Below are 20286 nucleotides of genomic sequence, written 5' to 3'. Positions count from 1 at the left end.
GGTCCCGGCCGGAGTGTGGCGCCGCCGCTGCGCGTAGGCAAAGCGGGCAGGTGAGTGCGGATGGCAAGCTCCCGCGTGCGGCCCGCGGGCTGAGGGGACGGGGTTCCGCCGCTTCTGACGCTGTGAGGCCGGCCGGGCTCCGAGGTCCAGTGGTCGGCCGCGACTGAGCTCTCAGGGCCTGGGCGGCTGCGGGCTCCGAGGCCGGGCAGGCCTGTGTCCTGAGGGGACTCGCGAGCTTCTGTAGCTTCCCTCAGCCACTGGGACGGGGGCAGGCGGCAGGTGCAGGGCGCGGCCTGGGTGCGGCCTGGGCGCCGCCCTCGGGTGCGGCCGGGGCCCAGAGCGCGCGCAGGGCGCTGGGACTGCGTGTGGCGGGCTGCAGCCTTGGTTTCCTTCCTCTGGCGGCGGGCGCACGCGGCTTGGGGCCGAGGCGCCTCTCTCTGCAGCTTTCTGTTGCCCACCGGGAGCCCGGCCCCCGCGCCTTGTCCTCCACTGCCCGCTTGCAAAGGCAGGCGTAGAAAAATAGGTCATGTTTCTTCCCACGCGCCCCTGGCCGAGGTCCACACGCGACGAGCGCGCTTCGAGAGAGAAGCATTCAGTGCTCTTGGAGTTTGCCATTCCGATTTTCAACTCTTCCTCCTCGCGGCTGCAGCCTGGGGATGCGACTCTGTCTCTTCTCCCTGGCTGCCACTCTTGGAGAAGGAGCTGATTAGTGACGTGCGCCACTGACTGCGAGGGGCCTCACCCCCGCCGCGTCGTGTCTGGAGAGGACGTTGGTGCGTTTCCGAAGTGTGCACGCGTTGAGGATGACTTGGGGCATGCTGTAATCCATTTCTAAACGAACACGGTGTTGTTACCGAAGTAAACACGCTTGAACCGGATGCTGACAGTCATTTTGCCTTGCAGACCCCCAGAAGATTTGAGGTTTTAGTGATGGATGTAACAGAACTGCATCTAGGAAGGCTGAGGCGGGGGATCATGAGTTTCTGGCCTGCCAGAGCTACATAGGGAGACCCTTTCGAAAACACACAAAAACTAACACCAGAATTTGACACTGAAAGTGTGGGTTTTTCATATGTAAGTGATACTGTCCCCATTTTTCCTTCAAAAGCGATGCTGGGGGTATTTTTTTTTTTTTAAATGAGTTTTAAACAGTGATAGTCTTGGGGAGTTTTAAGTGAATGCTCCTTTAAAACACACAGTATAGGACATTACCTCTCCCAGTTAAAAAGTTTGTCTAGACTCTCTGGAACCATTACATTACCTACAGTGTGTATGTGGGCTCCTACCTATAGAGGTTCACTTTATAAATGGGCCTCTGGGGTGCTGTGATTGATACTTTGGTGTTATTCCAGCCATTTTGGAATGAATTTTTCTAGGGCTTAAGAAAATAGTTTGCAAAGTCAAGTTTTGAAAAGCTACAGAGAAAAAAAAAATCTTGCTGGGACTCCAAACAACCTTGATCTTCATTCCCTCAACCCTCTTCTGATGTGCATTCCTTTCTCTTGCTAGAGATCTTACTAATATCTGGATACACAACTCTAGATCCCTCGGAGGGAAGTGATTGCTGCTCTCCCCCCTCTTTCACTGTGCAAACATCTCAGTCGAGCTATGCTGGATTTGGAGATCCAAACATTGTGCTGATGTGGGCTCTACCAATGAGAGTTTCTGTTCCTTTTCTGTTTATAAATGTCCAGTAAAATTCTCACTGAAATACTGTTAGCTGGGCCTTGCCACAGAGCACACAAGCGCACAGTAGCCCTCACTACTCAGAGGCCTGAGGCAGGAGGATCTTAGGCTCAAAGCTAGCCAGGACGGTGTGAGAGACCCTGTCTGGCTGGGGATCTAGCTCAGTGTTAAGAGTGTTTGCTTACTGCATGAGAAGGCCTGAGTTTCATCTTCAGCACACACATGCACACGTCACTGACTGTCTTTCTTATGTGATGCATGTTTAGGCCAAACTTAAAGATGGCTAAACCATTTCTTTAGAAGCCACGTGGTAATAAGGAACTGAGGAGGTTATATTCAGTTTTTGATTGATGTTCTGTAGGTCAGCCACTTGAAAACTTTTTATGCTCAGCACTGGTGAACAGTCAGCAACCTTCTAAATCTTGATCACACCTAAAAGAGAATTTTAGAGATGACAGTGCTCAACCAAGTAGCACCAGGAGCATATGGAGTAGGTTTGATTGTAGTAATTCTAGCAGAGTCTCCCCAGTCACAGATGATGTCCCTATCCCACCCTTAATGCGTCAGACCTTATATGCAGTGGGGAAGTGTTTGCATCTAACTTGCACACTAACCTCTCTCAAGGCTGGAGTTGTCTGTGCCTTACTTCCAATACTTATTACAAGGTCCCTGCGAATAGTTGTCACACTGTGTCCTCCAGGGAGTGGTCAGCAGAAGAGGTTTGGTAATGGTGGACTTCCATCTGTCCTCTCACCTATTTCCATCTGCTGGTGGCTGAATCTGCAGTGGAACGTTGGAAAAGGGAGAGTAGCTAATCGATGCTGTGTGGATGGAATGTTGGTAAAACTGTGAGGGAAATATATATACTATGGCTTCTGCAAGCAGGTTGAGGCTTTCCAAATTTCTGAACTGTTTTAGTTACAAAGTCTGTCTCAGTTTGACTCAGAAGTAGCTGCTAGAAGTGTAACTGTGTTTGTTGTGTGTAGTTTGCTGGACCGTCCCCTGTCTTTAGAAAGTGGTGGCCTGCTCTTGGCTATAGAGCACTGTGATTTTCCTGCAGCAGACACATTTCAGTGTGTTTCTTCCTCTTAGACCAAAGTCCTGGGAATAGAGGCAAGCCCTGCTGCTCTAAAGAGCAGAGAACCACTTATTACAAATAGATTATTTTAACATCACACAGTGGATACATAGTTCCCGTAGTTCAGGAGTTGCTGTGGCCAGGTGTTTGCTTTCTCAATTAGCTCATGATTTTCACTATTGTGTTTGGAGTCACTTTCTGTTAGAGAAGGATATTTGGAATTGTTGTGTCCTTTTACTTCTGCTGTAGTGACACCAGTTCGTTCTGATTTGTATTCAGCCACTTGAGATTATTAATTACAGTAAAGGTCTCTTTTCAGGCACCTTTGCTGCCATATTTCACAAAATTGGTTTCTTCCTTTGGTTTTCATTTTATCTCTTTATTATCTTGTTATTAATCATTTGGAAATGAAAATATTAATTCTACAGTAATTTCTCTCTTGGTTAAACATTCTAGCCACCCTTTGATTCTTAAACTAATTTTTTAAGTTAAGAAAATTTGTGTGTGTGTGTGCACGTGTGCACGTGTGCACGCGCGTGTGCAGGAGCACATGCCTTAGTATGTATTCCTGGTCTCATGAAGGTCAAAAAAGAAAAAAGGATTACCTAGAACTGGATTTACTACATGGTTGTGGGCTGCCAGATATGGATGTCAGGAAACAAATGCAGGTCCCCTGGAAGAACATGAAATGCTGTTATCTAAGTAACCATCTCTCCAGCCCCTTAGTGATACATTTTTCTTTACCAAAACAAAAATTAAGTATATTAATAGTCTTATGAAAAAACTTTTAATTAGAAGAATATGTAATAATAGTTTTTTTGTGTGTGTGTTAAGTTTGTCGGTAAGTTAAGCCAGAAATAAACCTCATAGACCTCATTTCCACTCGGGAATCTCTTCTAGGTTTTAGAAATAAACACATCATTAGACTGGGGACACAAAACAGGGGTCAACAAGTTTCAAGTGAAAAAAAAAGAATTAAAATAATTTTGTATAAATATAAAAGACTTAGATTTTTTCTTTTCTTATTTAAAATAATTTTCCTTTTAGTAGAGACAAGGATTTTGCTGAAGTTAGGCCTTGAAAGGAAACTGAGTGATTTCTGATTACCAGGCCAAAGTGAATGTTTAACCTTTGGCAGGTCTCACCTTGGTAATGGGGTTGAGTGGGAGGGAGAGCGGATGAACAGATCTAGGAGAAATGTTCTAAAGAAATAGAGGTGGGATAGAGGATATACATGATTGGATGTCTACAGTAGCGCTTTCGTACAGTTTTTTCTTTTTTATTGACAAATAAAAATCGCATATATCCAGGACTCAGTAATACCTGGTGTTTTAGTGTTATCACTGTCTTGTGATTCTAAGTTTCAGTTTCTTTTTGCAGTACTAGGGTTGAGCCCAGGGCCTCCAGGCAAATGGTATAAATCTCTAGGCCTTTAATAAAGGTCTTATTCTGAGGTAAGGTCTCAGGGGGTTGTGTTGTGTTGTCCTTGAACTTTTTGTCTGTTGGTTTGTTTTTTAAGACAGGCTATCTTGGACTTGGTGTAGAGTTTAAAGGTTGGCTTTAAGCTCAGAGATCCACATGCTTCTGCCTCCCTAGCACTGTTAAAGGCATAGGCCACTGTTGCCTGGCTGTTTTGAACTTTTGACCCTTTTGCTGCAAGTTCCCAAATAGCTGGACAACAGACACGTGCCACTAAGTTCCCTTCCCCACCCATCTGCTCTCCCTCGAACTGCACTCTTCTTGTCTCAGTCTCCAACTACCACTTTCCCCTTTTTAAAGACTGTAGTTCATTAGGACATGATGTGGTCTTAAGGGCATTTATGATTAGGAGGCTTTAACAATTTCAATTTTAGGAGATAGGCCTGACTTCAGTGTTAACAGCTTTCTAAGTACAACTAAGAAAAAGTAAGAATTAGGAATGAAAAGTACTATTAAAGTTGCTTTTACTCTGAAGTATTTATTACTGACTAATGAAGTTTTTGGTTTGTTAATTACCATTGTCATGGTCATCTAATCGGCTTCCACGGTTTTTGACCTGTAACAAGGATGTGAATTACAGAGATGGAAGTAAGATTGGTCTGACTGGGGGAAGTTCTTTATTGTTTGTGTCCCATATTTAACTCAGGTCATTCCTGCATACTTGGACAAAGCAAGCAAAATAGCTTTATCCTTGGAAAACCAAAGAGAAAACCCTTATGCCCATATGTTTTGCTACTGCAAGAATATGTTGCCTTTTTGAACATCAGGAATAGCAGTGATTGTGACTGGTTTTGAGCCAAATCCTCAATTTATGATTGCTTATCAATAAAATCCATGGTTGAGAAGTATTCATGAAGCTCTGGCACCAGCTGAACTTATCATCTTATATAAATTAATTTTTCTAAGCAGCCGCTTTCTTATCTGTAAAGGAGTCATAATGATATTTGTCTCATCTGTTGTTAAGATGCTCACTTGAGTCCATGACAGACAGTGTATGCCCAGACCATGCACTTAGGATGAGAACAGTCATGTCGGAAACTGCTACAATACAATGGCAGGAATGATACAGTTTCAGCAGCCTGGAATGTCACCCGAAATAACGTAACAGCAGAATTATTGCATTCACTTGAATATTCAGGTTTAGTGTAGTGTACCTGTCTTTCTACAGACAAGTTTATGTGATGAATAGCTTTATTTGATCTCCTTTTATCTTAAAGGCTTTAATAGGGCTGTGTGTCCCATGAGACACTCAATATACACAGGACAAGAGAATGGATTCTCTTGGCTTATAAACTACCTGGAACAACTTTACAAAAATTAGTAAGATCTTGAGTTGAGTTCTAGTGGGGCAGAACTGAAGTGTGAGTCCCTCAAGTTGCCTCAGAAGGACTTTTGCTGCCTTGCTCTCTGGAGAGCAGTGTACAGAGGGTGCCATGCTATACCTGGGAAAGGAGAACATGGAAGCCATCTTCACAGAATTTGGACAGGTCACAGTGGAGTAAGCTCACAAGTAAGAGATTGCTTTAGAAGTGAACAGGCAGGACTGAGGGCCAGCTCTAGCCTCCAAGACTGAGTGGAATGCTTCAGGTCGTGAATTTGTTAGCCAGCCCCATGTTTTCAGACTAGAATCAGTGGATAGTGATGCAGTGACAGTTGATGGTGACATAATGTTGTGACTAAGTGTTTACATAATCATCTCACAGGCATCTTCCAGTCCTGATGCTCTGTCATTTTAGAATCTAGAATTTCATATTTGGAGTGTAAATGGCTTCAAGGTGATTTAGCAGGTTACAGCTGTCCTGTCACCATCTAACACTGTTGTCTCTGTTTTAGAGAAAGCTGTAATAGAAATGACTGTCCATGACACCTCATTCCTTGCTTTATTATTAATTTTAGATGATTGTTTTAAGTAGGGACCTCTGGGGACTGAGTAGATGACAGAACATCGGTTTTCGATGGCAGCATATAGAAACGATGAAGCTAATTTCGGCCTGCAGGAGCTGTGCTGTTGGCAGGGAGTGGAGTAGAAGACAGACCAAGGTTAGCTCAGGTCCCTGCTTCTGAGAACATGCATGGTTGTCAAAGAGATATCCTGGCAGGCTAGATTCAGGGGCTTACACTTGGCACAAGTTAGTCACATGGTCACTAGTTCTTTCATAGATGTCACCTGCTCATTCAGGTAATGGAGTTTTACCAGAGAGGGTCATTTTTTGTCAATGACCAGTTTATATAATTCCAACAGAGACAGATTTAGGCTTTCCCCCCAAGTGTGACAAACACTCCATTGTGTTTGGCCTGCTTGCCCAGTTTGTCATAGTCTGGCTTGTCACTTGAAGGAAGAGATGGACACCTTTCTTTCTTCAGGTGCCTCAGTTTCTCAGCATGCTATTCCTCACTGAAGTTAAAGTAATTCCACCTGGACAGGCAGTTACGAGCTGTAGAGATGCATGCAGATCAGGTTTGTTCCTCACATTCCTGATGGCATTCGAACATACCTGATGCCTGCTGTAGGGATGCACTAGTCACTGATGGTGGTCCATGGTGTTGCTTCTGCTGCCTGCCATGGGGAGGCTTGAGTTCAGGGTTCATCCACTCACTGTCAAGAAGCCAGGAGTTAATCTCAGCATGCTTATAACTTAACATCAGCTCAGTACCATTTGTGCCGAAAAACAACCAGATGGTTTGAAATCTAGAATTATTGTTTTTTGTTTTGTTTTTTCTGGAGCTGGGGACCGAACCCAGGGCCTTGCACTTGCTAGGCAAGCGCTCTACCACTGAGCTAAATCCCCAACCCCCCTAGAATTATTGTTTAAATATCTGGAAAAATATTCAATATTTTTGTGGAAAGAAACTTTTTTGAATTCTCAAGTTACTTTGCAAATATATGATAGTCCAAATTATTCTATAAAGAGATTAAAACTTAGATCTATGTTTGTTGTTGATACTTAAGCAGCTACTGAGTCAAAATCTGTTCTTGGGACTGCTTGCTTGCCTTGGAATTTTGACTCCTTTGAGTCTATGGCATATAGCACCTCCATTGATTCCAGAGTGTTGTGCAGGTTGGTGAGTCCCAGCCACACTGGTGTAAGTCATTGTGGCATGGCATGCTGTGGGCCAGCCATGCTGGGGCAAGTTATTATGGTGTGGCATGCTGGGCCAAGCCAGAGTATGCTTCTGATAATTGTCAGTTCCAGTTCACCCGGCACCATATGAAGCCAGGGCACCAGCGTGAAGCACCCTGTCAGTGCTGTGTTTAGGACAGAAAACGTTGCCCTGCGTCTTTCTGGTTCCCAACCTGTTCTGTGTGTACTTTCATTGTGATGTTTGATTCTCATGGTCTGCAGAGCAGTTAGTGAAAGGGGGAAGGGCATGCTTCCTGTTCTATACACATTGGCTGGCTTCACCCCCTCAGGTGCTTTTTACAGCTGGAAGCTTGGAGCAGGAGGAAATGCATGAACAGAACTTCCTTCAGAGGTGCTGGGCCTGAGTTAGGTTTCCTGGGCAAATTGCCAAATAAGTACTAACAAAAAGGTTTACTCTAGTTGTACTTAGTTCAAAGCAGCATTTTCAGGAAGAACTTAATTAAGTATAAAAGTGTATCCTTTCCATTTTATTTATGAATACAAGTCATTGTTTGCAACTGAATGTCATCCATTAGTATATATGAGTTATGTTGTGTAGAAATGAGTTAAGTATTTAGTTCCCACCCTGTCACCTCCTCCTCTTTAGCCATGGTCCCCAAAGTATGGTCTATTTAGTTGCCTGTATAGACTAGAATGGGAAATAATTCAATGGTGAAAGTTGTCAGTAGTCACAGTTGTCCCTACTTGCCAGTCAGTCTGCAAATTAATGGTTATGACATTTGTTTCCCTGTCTGTTATGTAGGGAGATGGCTGCTGGCTTGCTGAGTAGTTTGTGCTGATTTAAGAGGTCCAAGCTTGAGGATCCTGTACCTTTTACAAACTTCTGGGTGATGAATGGAGACGGGTGGGTGGACTTACAGCAGGGCCTGCCTCTGTAGGTGCCTCCTGAGGGTGAGAGTCTGCTGGTTTCCCTGGCACCTTTTCCTCCTTCCTTCCTTCGGCTAAGTAACACTTACTGCTGTGGCTCCTGTTCGGGCTCACCTCTGCCTCTCCCATGACAGTCTGTGTGCTCTTTCAGTCAGGGGAGAGCATCTCTCACTTACCCTCGACTATACAGCTAACATGTCTAATGAGAGCAAGGGAGAAGGGACAGAGAGAGTAAGAGCATGGGTGCTTAGTTAGCACATGCTCACATGAATATGTAGAATGACTGTTAGTAGTAAATATAGTCTTTATAGCAAACTGGTGAGTACTGACACCCCCACCCCCACCCTCACACAGAGTGTTAAAGCTGTGCTTGGTCCCTCTTGGACAGCTTTGTTTATAAGTTGGAAACAGGCACCCTAGTTAGCTGAATCACAAAACGAACCATTGTGTGGAGCAAAGTTTTGAATCAAATCCACAAGGTTAGGGAAATCACACAGCGTTGATGAGTTTTGTAAATGAAAACTGTCAAAGAAGAATTGGATTTAGGAAACTGCTTTCCTACCTGATTCTCTTGGTCATCCTTCTTAAACTGTACTCCTTGCCTTCTGTCTTTAGTTACTTGGGCGTTTGGAGAATTATCTATGCTACTTTGCTTTGGGTGTGACTTAGTCTCTGGCCTCGACTCTGAGACCTACAGGCCTGGCTTTCCCTGGTTTTGTTTTCCTTCACACTGGTCACTCACTGTTGCCTACCCAGGGAGAGGGGGAGAGCTTGTTTACTCAAGTGCCCTTATGTTTAGAGTCAGCCTGGATGGTACAAGTGATCCATGGCTTCTAACTGGGGTCTGCTGCTTGGTGGCTCTGGTCTCTTGGTCCAGTCACAGCACTCTCTAAGCCTCCTAACAGCTGGAGTCCTCAGTATCGACTGATGGGCTGTGCTTACTAGGCTGTACTGGACACACGGACACATGCTTGTGGCCCTTGTAGCAAGGACCCCATTTCCCCTGAGCTTCCAGCTGTGCTTGGTCATAGCTCTTCCTTTGGTACCAGAAACAAATAATATCCTGCTTTGCTGCCTTCAAAGAGACTGAAAACACACAAGAATATGAATGTGTTTCCAGAGGTTCTGTTATTTAATATTAATAAATACTAATATTTTAATACTGGTTTTTCTGTATATGTACAGTGATCAAGTTGGGTCTCACCCACCCTGGATACATGTATATTCTTACTTTAGGAATTGCCATTTTTCAGTAGGACTCACTAAACATGAACTCATTGTTTCATTCTGACTGTTTGTATGGTTTGTATATGAAGTGCCCTTGCAAATGCCTCTTGTGTTCAAGGTTTGTCAAGAAATAATGGATCCTAAGGGCTCCGGCCTCAGTAGTGGATTCTGTGTGCAAAGGCTGAGAACCCTGGGAGCCCTAAGGCTGAGAACCCTGGACACTTATCTTTTGGATTGAACAGATTAAGAACTGGTCCAACTTAGAATCCTGTGGTTGAGGGAGGTGTGTTTCTCTCCTTCCCTTGTGCAACTAGAGATTTTATGTGGCCCAAGGCTAATCACTTCCTGTCTCTTAGAGGCTTCAGGACTGTGGGAGGGAAGCAGTCCAAAGAGACAAAAGACCAAGTCCTAAGACAAACCAAGCATTTATCATCTGACTTTCATAGGAGTTATAGCTGCAAGAAAGTGCTTAGAATGCCCTAAAGCCACTGAGGGCAGTTTTTGCAGGGCCTCAGAGTATGTGGGAAACTATACCAGAAGCCTTGGCGAGATATGGCTGTGTTCCAGAACACAGACCAACCCACGGAGCTAAGCAGTGTAAAGGATAGAATGAAGCCAGGCAGGTAGAGACGGGTGAGACAGCTCACCCTTCTAAGGGTGAACTTACTAGGAGGTCAGGTGAGCTGTGGATAGACATTAAGTTGAGCAAAAGAAACCCATGTGGTAGATAAATAAGACTGTGTATGTAAAGTTTTAGAAGAGGAAACTGATCAAGGGGAATAGAAAGAAGGTAAGCTAGTTGTTACTTCTGGAGATGCCTATGGACTGGAAAGTGCCTAGTGGGTGATTGGGGTGATCGGATGGTCTCCTTACTTTACTGGAGGTGGAAACTGTGTGGCATATGGATAAGCCAATGAAGCTGTGTACCATCCAACTGTGGACAATGGTGGAAGAGACTGGAGTCAGGGAGAGAAGGGTGGAACCTGGACTTTGGGAAGAGAGCACAGTCACTTGTGTGAGCACACATACGCCCGCCCATACTCTTCCAAAGGTTAAATTACTGATGGGGTTTCCAAACTTTATCTTTAATACAGTTGTGTCTATTGCTGTTTCTAGAAGCTGGGCATTTTTGGACTTAACTATTTGTATTTTTGGACTTAGCTGTATGACAGTTACTGCCAAAGAGCTCTATGGTGCTTTCACATCACTGTGACATAGTTAATGGTCTCTCACACAGGATAGGCATTTGACATTTTCTGTATATCTCCAGGGAATAGACACTTGGGCAGCAGCTCTAGGATCACAGGCTTAGCCCCGTTAGAACTATGAAGACGCTCTACTTGACAGCTCAGTGCAGTATCCACTGTGGAGCAACCGCTCTGTGCTGAGGTCTGAGCTGTGGGATTGGGCTTAGGAATATAAATAAGATATAGAGTGTTCCCTCAAGGAGCCTGGTGTCTGGGACAAGACAGAGAGGACAGGGCTTTGCATTAGTTTGTACAGTAACTGAAGAACATTCAAGAAATTGTAGGGGTATGAAGGACAGAAAACTGTGACTGGGAACACTGGAAAAGCTTTCAGGGGATACTTGGATAGGAGTTTGAGAAGCAGCAGCTAATGAACAAGTGACTGAGGTGTTAGGTGAGGACTGGCAGGGAAGAGCTAGAGGGATGTATTCAGAGGTACAGGTAATCTGTACTAGGACTGGGAGACTTTGGGATAGCTGGCTCATAAAGTGCTGTGGAATAGGGTAGTAGGAGGAAGGGTTGGTTTAGTAGCAAGAGGGGTTTGGTCAGGGAGAGACAGACTACTGTCAGAGCCTAAGCAGAAGGATGTAGAATGAGGTTGCTGGAGATACTCAGATGTGAGCCACGTGATGTTTTGTGTTTAACCAATATTTAACCCTGTTGGTCTGGAAGAACTTTAAGCTCTTTTGACCCTGAAATACCATAAGCTTCCTGGTATATAAAGGGAGGCAGTGTAGGAGTGGTGCTCAGTTTATAGCTTAAATTTCTTACCTGTTAGGTGACCTTGGACAGAGAAAGGATGTGATCACCCAGGGAGCTTAACGAAATGGTACCTGATAGAGGGCAGACACTGAATATAGGGAGCTGTGGCTGTGTGATTGAAGCCTTGGAGGGAGGCTAACACCAGGGAACTGGGACGTTGAGGGACAGACAATCTAGTAAGTAAAGCCTGTTTACAGTATTGGGATCACCAAACCACTTGGGGGAGGAGCAACATGCTTTTATAGGCCCTTCCTGTTAAGAGCAGAAGGGCCTGAAAGCTCTTCCTCACAGTGTGATCTGGAGATGTTTAGAGACTCACAGGATAGCAGGTCTTGACTATAGGACTGGAGCCAGAGGCCACTTGCATGTACCCACCAACAGTGTGCTTCTGCAGTTCTGCTTGCAGGCCAGCAGGTCTGCTATATTTGGATGGATGATTAAGAAGTTATTACTACCGGGAGCCTTGAGGGCTTTCATTTCTTGCAGGCTGAGTTCTGTGGCTCTCTGTAGACGTACCATACCTCTGTGGACATAGTGGGATTGATTCCCAGGAAGGCTTGGGGCTCTGTCCAGCTTGTGTCCTTGTTCTTAGTTGAGTGCAGTGATGATAGAGAGGGAGCACCTGCCTCCCTTCTGTGACTCACAGGAGGAAGTGCTTGAATTCCCCTTCCTCCTCCTGCCCGTGTGCAGCTTTTGATCTCAAAGCAGCTACTTCCTTTTAGTTTCCTGACTTTTTACATGTTGTACTGGTGCCCTTGTCTCCAGGGTGACTGACACCCATGCTTCACACCCTTTCACTAGATTTAAGGTAAGTCACGTGTGATTTTATACATTAGATGTGAAAGCGAAGATGGAACTCTTTGTGAAGAATGCTTTCTTCCTATTTTAGCACCTGCCTTATTTGTGTAGCTTTAGTGACAATGACATTAGTAGGTGAATCACATTCTAAACTTTGTCCTTTCACAGTTCTTCATAACAGGCAGTCATTTCTTTCCCTTTCTGATGTTGCACATTAAACCCAGGTTGTGTCCTTCACCATTAGACTCCATGGCCATCTATTTCTTTTTATAATAAGTGACCAAAGTAAGTAGGCATTGTGTCTTCCCTGAGAACAGTCTAAGTCATCCAGGGGCTCCATAAATGGAGTATCACTGGGGTAGCCTGTGCTACCACAATGAGCCCCCCCCAAAAAAAAAATTGGATCCGCAAGTCCCAGCCGTCAGCAAGGAGCTTACCCCTTCTTTGGGCCTCTCTTTATTTGCTTGCTGACTTGCTTCACCAGGTTGCACTTGGGAATGGCCTGAGCATTGCTTCCTTTAGACATACATATATGTCAGCACCTCAAGATCTTTACTCAGAGTGCCATGGATATGTCCTTTGTCTCACTGCCTCATTTGTCTGTGAGTATCCTAGTCACTTCTCATGTATCTGCTGGCACAAGGTTCATGTGGTTCAAGTGCCAGACTGACCAGAGATGGGAAACCCCGTACAAGGCCAGGGTCTGCGTGGCCTGAGAAACTTGTCTTCAGTGCCCACACTGGCTTTGTAAAGCATTTTGGGCTTTCTATGGGCAGACTATGGATATTATACTAGCTATCCAAAATGTGGGTCTTCAGTGTTTGTCTGGGAGGACTAAATTATCACTATGGGAAGTGGTTGTTTTAAGGAGGGGTGACTGAGGATCTAGTATTTCTGACCCTACCCTACTGTGTGTGTGTGTGTATGTGTGTGTGTGTGTGTGTGTGTGTGTGTGTGTGTGTGTGTGTGTGTGTGTGTGCTGTGTCTGTGTCTGTGTCTGTGTGTCTGGTATATACCTCAGCATTAACCCTAGTTGTCCTGCAGTGTGAACCGTGAACCTGCAATGTGTAGAGTAGGATCTGCCTCTGCCCGGGTTTCATGGGTGAGAAGGACTGCACTTTGTCTCCTGCGGCTGCCGTGCATGCTTCTTGTTTCTGTTTGGAGGCTTCAGGTTGTTATACGTTTTCCCCTTAGGAAAATTCTAGATAGAAATTGAGGTAAAGTCTCAGCATTGAGAGATGAAGATCCTCCCATGCCACACCCCATTTCTGCGTTTTATTCTTTGATGATATAACTTTCATTTCTTTGCCTTGTTTTCTCTCTTTGTAGTCAGAAAATGGGTAAGAAGAGTCGAGTGAAAACTCAGAAATCAGGTACTGGAGCCACAGCCACCGTGTCACCTAAGGAAATCTTGAACCTGACAAGTGAGCTGTTGCAGAGTAAGTGTCCTGTTCTCTACCCCACCCCCACCCCACCAGCTGTCCTTGCCACTCGTGGCAATGCTTTTCACTCCTCTGCAGGGGACAGGGCTCCCTGGGACAGGACCTTCTTCCCAACAGCTCGAGCTCTGCCCTTCTTAGAGCCATGGACCTGGACACTGCAGAGCTCCTCTCACCTCAGCCCCCTCGGCAGAGTGTGGGTGCCAGCTTGGGCATGTGACTGCCCAGACCCATGGGTGGGAACAGGGTCCCCTGCTCCTTAGCAGTGTGGCCGTGTCCTGACTGCTGAGGCTCAGCGTCCGTAGCAAGCACAGGCCACTTCTCCAGCCGTTTGACAAGTACCGCATGAGAGTTGGCATGTGCAGAAGTATCATGGCTGTTAGCCCTAGGCAAGCCTGTCAGACCTCCCAGGGAGCTGTCCTTCTAGGGCAGAATAGCTCACCTTTATTCTCAGTGATTACATAAGTGTGTTTCTGGTTTTCACATGAAGCCTGAGAGCTCCTAGTTTAAAATGAAGTGTTGTTGCCCACACTTTTTTAAGCTAAAATACTTTGATAATTTTGAGTTGTGGGTTCAAACTGGTACTGCTGATGCCTTGGCATAGCAATGATTTTTTTGCCCATATATTTAGTGACCTTATGTTTAGGTTTATGACCACTAAATCTCAAGTAAAAATGGAGCTTTTCCTCAAAAATAGAAAGTGGCCAGTAGTCAGGCCACTGTGAGGTCCCTCCCTGGGTGCTTTGATCTCTGCTCGCCCCGCACCCCATCACTGTTTTCCCTCCCTCCTGTTGGAACGAGGTGTCGTTCACCCTGGCTCCTGCTTTGGTTGGCACTCGATGGGGAGAGAATGAAGTCAGACTTGACCTGGAGAGTTGGGCGTCAGCACATAACCAGATCATTTAATTATTTGCCACATGCTCTTCACCTTAGTGAGACGGGACAGTGGGTTTGGCAGGAGTATGGGAAAGAGACTGACTGTCTTTAAGCTATTGTAATACTTAATAAGGCTGTGCTCCCAGGAGGCTGGCTGCCAGTGTGTTCCAGGATGACCAGCCCTGGCTCCTAGTAGGTGTTGGTTCTGCAGTTCAGCTTCTTCAGAAGTCTCTTAGCTTCTTTTCCAGAATGACTGTGCCATGTCTTTTGTAGCACATACACATGGATGTGAAATGTTTGTCAACTAATTGACCCTATGCTCAGTTTAGTGGGTTTCCTTAGAGAGCCATTGTTTTTGGACTCAGCTAGAAAGGCATTTTCACCATCTAGAAGAGGTCAGGGAAAATATTTTTCAGTTTAGCTTTGCTCTCAGGTTTTAACTGTTTGCAGATGTATTCTGAGGAGAGTTACTAGGTGTGGGAACACACTTGGTCCCTGGGCCAAAGTTAGGTGAGGGACGTACTTGGATATCAGGTCATTTGCATGCTTTGAAAAGTGTATAGAGTATATCCATTTACTTTCTATGTCATGAACATATACTTACATGGCTAGAGTAGCTCTGTCCTTGAACATAAGTCAGGAACGAGATGGAAACCTTCCTTCTTTTGCAGACTAGTGGGTTAAAGTGGAGGAGGAGTTCTTACGCAGTGGCTTTCACGTTACAGAATGTAGCAGTCCTGCACCCGGCCCAGGAAAAGAATGGGAAGAGTACACACAGATCCGGGCTCTGGTTGAGAAAATACGAAAGAAGCAAAAAGGTAAATTGTTGGAGTGACGCTGCTGAGGAAAGCTGGACATAGATAGGCTAGTGGGTTCTGAATAGCAAAGCCTCAGGTGACAGTGCCTGTCTGGGAAAACGAGGCAGCCACCCAGAGTTCCCTGGGGACTGTTGTCCATTTGAGTGAAATGAATAAGTGCTGAGCTCCAGGGGGAAGCATTTGTATCCAGGGGATAAAATGACATGCCTTTTATTTATTTGTATTTTATGGCATATGCATGGGCCTTGTTAACTCTTGGTTTTGACATGTCAGGTGGTGTTGGTTAGTGTCTTAGCAGGTGTTTAGGATTGACTCCAACCCATCATTTTCCTCATGACAGTCTTGCTATGTAGCCGTCAGCCTTTTGTATCATCAGCCTTTCTAGCTGTTGGGATTATAGTCCTGCACCACCACATCTAGCCCCAGCCCATCTGGGAAAGAAATAGTTACATCTCTTAGGCTGTGTACATTTGTGAGGGGTTTTTTGGTGGTGATGGGGAGTATGCTGCTGAGGACCCAACCGGGGTGTATTCTAGGCAAGCCCTCTGCCACTGAACTGCTTATTTATTTATTTATTTTTATTTATTTATTTAATGTATATGAGTGCTTTATCTCCATGTACACCTGTGTGCCAGAAGATCTCATTACAGATGGTTGTGAGCCACCATGTGGTTGCTGGGAACTGAACTCTGGACTTTTTTTTTTTTTTTTTCCCCGGGGCTGGGGATCGAACCCAGGACCTTGCGCTTCCTAGGCAAGTGCTCTACCACTGAGCCAAATCCCCAACCCTGAACTCTGGACTTTTAAAGAGCAGCCAGTGCTCTTAACTGCTGAGCCATCTCTCCAGCCCCTACCTATTTTCTTGAGGGGGTCAGATTTGTTTTTATTTCATGCTTATGAATATTTTCCCTCCATGTATCTGTGTCAGTGCAGTGCCTGTGGAATCCAGAAGAGGGAGTCAGATCCCCAGGCACTGTCATAGACCGCTGTGCCCTACCATGTGGGTGCCAGGAGTTAACTGAACCTGAGTCCTTTAGAAGAGCAGCCAGTGCTCTTACCTGCTGAGTCATCTCTCTAGGCCCTGCACTGTACTTCGTAAGCTGTGATTTTACAGGGCATATTTAGTAGCCATCTTAATTATTCTTAGCCAAGATGGCAAGAGACTGTCGCTTTGAAAAAAGTTTTCTTAGTACAGCTGTCATTGTGTCTTGTAGAGCACAAAAGGATATTGATTTGCACAGCCACATGGAAGGTGGCAGCGAGAACAGTAAGGAGCACACATTGCAAAAGACGAGAACCTTGATAGTCTGACAGAGTGGTTGCTTTCCACTTGCTGCCCTAAGCGGCCATCTTGCTCTTCTGTTTGTTTACCTGCAGTGGTGTGGTCTGTGGCGTGGATGGCCTTGGACTCCCGTCCAGAGAGCAGGTTCCTTTCCAGCTGGTGCATGTGGACTCGATGGTGTTAGTTGTCTCCCATCAAGTCGCCCCCAACATCTCTGTTATCTGGGTCCGTCTTCTGAGGAGATAGTGTCACTAGGCTGCACCAAACTTACAGAATGAGAACGCCATCCATTTTAAACTTTACCCTGCTCAAATCATTTGTCCTCCTTAGCTTAGTTTCTGTTCATGCCTGGCATGACAGTGATGTGCAGGAGTCTTTACAGGGTGTGACATAAATGGGCTGGCTCTGTGCCTGCCTCCTCCTGTTAGTAGCCTCTTGCTCTGCCTTCAGCACAGTGGGGCAGCAATGCATGACTTTCATCTTTTTGAATATTTTAATCCTGATGGAACGTCTAGAAAAGAAAGTGGAAGAGGGTCTCCTACCCAGATGTACACTTGCTGACCTTAGATTGACTCAGGTCCTCATCCCCACCCTCCACCTTTCTTTCGATTTTTGTATTTCGTTTAAGAAATAAAATATTACAGATAGAGCTGTAGTTCCGCACTGCTCTTTCAAAGGTATTTGTCTTTACCATGAGCGCTTTTCAACTACATAAACATCATACAACTATGAACAGAAATACAGTCATGTAAATTTACATAATTACTGCCATGCTTTAATTTTTTCTATAGTTATCCTTTATTATTTTGTGTGTTCGAGTGTATGTAAGGACATCGTGTGCATACCCTGTGGAGGCCAGAGGAGGGGGTCAGAGCCTCTGGACTAGAGTTACGGCCCACTATGTGGGTGCTGGGAACCAAACCTGAGTCCTTTTTGAGAGCAGCAATGCTCGCAGTTGCTGAGCCGTCTTTGCAGCCACGTTTCCTGACTACACATGCTATCAGTCGTGATGTGTCGTGTGTAGACACTCTGAGATCACACTTACACACCCCCAGTTGCCTGTGTTAGCCCTGCATCTTTGTGTTCTTAGTGTCAGGTCCTCAGAACGTACCCTCTCTCCCAGCCATCAGCTCACAGATAAGCTGCTGCTGTTAGTAATGGGATTCCTGGTGAGGACATAGTGAGGAGAGAGATCCATAGTGAGTACTGGCAGATCCAACCACAGCTGTGGTAACTAAGTCTTCTCTCCTTTCGCATTGATAGTGTGTAGCAGAGGCATTAGTGGTCAGTGTTCTTGTCCCGTGGTGTCAGAGCAGCCTAGTGCTCTGACTGCAGAGTTTGGGTTTTAATTCACCTTTCCTGGAGCTTGCTCAGGTATGTACCATGACTGCCTGGTGGTTAATTTTGATTGTTCAAGGTAGGGGGTTAAGATGAGAGCTAGCGTGAGCTGTGCTCTGCCTTTGTGCTCTAGAGCCATGTGATGACATGTGTCCTAAAGTAGCTCTTGTTTCCAACATGGATGATATAGGTCTGTCTGTTACTTTTGATGGGAAAAGAGAAGATTACTTCCCTGATCTAATGAAATGGGCCTCTGAAAACGGGGCTTCTGTCGAGGGTTTTGAAATGGTTAACTTCAAAGAAGAGGGCTTTGGTTTGAGAGCAACAAGAGACATCAAGGTGAGTTTATTATCTGTTGGTCTAAGGGGGTTTAAGTGTGTTTGAACCATTGTATGGTTTTGAGATTGAGCTCAAGGTATGGGACAGAGACCCCTTGAGGCCTGTCCAGAGCTTTGTGGGTATATAAGCAGCATTCTCCTTCCTTGTGAGCTGCAGTGCCTTTATCTGACTACATGGGCCTCAGTGCGACAGGCAGCATTCTAGGGAGCCCTGCTAGTTCATCCTCTTGGAGAGCTGTGCTGTTAACCCTGCCCTAGAGCAAGGCCTTTATAGGCCTGGAGGAGACTGGAGAATGTGCCTGATAGGATTTTGAGACTTAATAAGGAAGAACTGGACTTAACGGTGGGAGGGAGAACACATCAAATCCTGTGATGGATGGGAATGGAAGAGAGGGAGGCAGGCTGGAAGCCCTTGTGCTGAGTAACCGAGTGGCTAAAAGTACTACTCAGAAATGACAGCAGTAGGAGCGGAGAGAGAACTGGGCATGTGGAAAGAAATGCTATTCAGACAGCCTCTCTGCTCCTTAGTCCTGCTGTCCTAAAGAGGAGGGGTCACTTAGTCACTCAGCTTTTCTGCCAGTGGGAGAAAGAACTGAGCTTGGCCTGTGGGTGCTGTTACCCCAGGGTGTTTGTTCTGCTTTCTGCTCTTCACCCCATGCCTGACAGGGCAAGCTCACATAGGGAGGGCTTGGAAGGAGCCGGCGTGCCTGTGAGTAGGTGTGAGCATCGGCCTGCTTCTGGAACTCAGAGGCTATAGTTTGACCCTTTACTTTAGTCTCGTATCTTGTATCAGTTGGTGAAGAGCTTGAGTAGAAGAAATGGGTATTAGTTCCATCTCTTCAGACCTCCAGAAACTTTGACCAAGCTCTCATTAACCTGTTGTTCTCACAACCCTGGCATGTTAGGTATTTGTTGAGTACCTACCATGCGAGGGATACTCATTTGTTATTATGCCACATTTATAGAAAAGGCTAGGACTTCTTCATGTATGATACTTATAATCTATTGTAGGGGACAAAGCAGAAAAGCATTCACATAGTAGACACTAACAGAGGCAAAATGTCACAGGCTTTTTTCTCTTGTGTCACATGAGAAGCCTCATTCATGCCAGTACTCGCCAATATCTTAGCTGTGGTCTTACTGGCGCTTTTCTTGGGAACACTGTCTCCACAGTCTGGAGGCTGAAAGGAGCAAGCTTAAGGCGCTGTGCGCTGGGTTCTGCTGAGGGCCTTCCTACATGGCAGAGCTCTAGGCATGGGTTATGCAGTAGAGAGAAGAATTGTCACACATGTGAAGACGTGCTCATACACTGGGAGGAGATGAGTGAGGCCGGGGTGTCTGTGGGCTGGTGCTCTAGCTGCTGCTGTGATGTGAATCCCTCCCTGTGCAGCAGCCATTCTGCTCTGCTCCATTGCCTCAGTGGAAGTGGGAATGAGGGCTGGGGTTAGAGGGAGGGATTCTTTCATGTTTAGAACTTGAAGTCTAAGTACAGTATGCAGTGAAACATACTGTTGTGTTCTACTCCACATGTTCTGCCTGTTTCAGAGTGAAGCTGAAAGTCTCCTTCTGTGTCACCAGCGTAAGGCTGTATGTGCCACATAGAGAATTTAGACTTTGCTTGGACTCTTTTGCTTCAGTACACATGTGAATATTTAAAGCATACCTGATATGTAGAAGTGCTCATATGCAGCTATGTGGTATTTCCTTGTGGTTGGCTTTCTGGTGTAGTTGAAATGATTGTAGCATAGTGTGAGATTCTACTGTTTTCTTATTTTTTTCTCTAGGCAGAAGAATTATTTTTATGGGTTCCACGAAAGTTACTAATGACTGTTGAATCTGCTAAGAATTCAATATTGGGTAAGAATAATTTATTTAAGGCAATGTACAAGATATACAAATTTCATCTCT

General features: G+C 45.4%; 1 protein-coding gene across 1 annotated transcript in view; it reads left to right on the top strand.

Annotated features, from left to right (window-relative positions):
* The first annotated feature begins 43 nt into the window (after window positions 1–43).
* Window positions 44–20286, top strand: part of Setd3 (SET domain containing 3, actin histidine methyltransferase) — a 66080-nt gene continuing 45837 nt past the window's right edge. The window contains exons 1-5 of the mRNA XM_032908397.1: window positions 44–50; window positions 13617–13726; window positions 15328–15420; window positions 18231–18379; window positions 20163–20235. Coding sequence (XP_032764288.1) covers window positions 13624–13726; window positions 15328–15420; window positions 18231–18379; window positions 20163–20235 — 418 coding nt within the window. The 5' untranslated portion in view covers window positions 44–50; window positions 13617–13623. The remainder of the gene's footprint in view (window positions 51–13616; window positions 13727–15327; window positions 15421–18230; window positions 18380–20162; window positions 20236–20286) is intronic.

The sequence above is a fragment of the Rattus rattus genome, chromosome 7 (genome assembly GCF_011064425.1).
Source record: "Rattus rattus isolate New Zealand chromosome 7, Rrattus_CSIRO_v1, whole genome shotgun sequence".
Lineage (NCBI taxonomy): Eukaryota > Metazoa > Chordata > Mammalia > Rodentia > Muridae > Rattus > Rattus rattus.
Note: the sequence above shows the minus strand (reverse complement) of the source record. Positions and strands in the feature narration are given on the sequence as shown.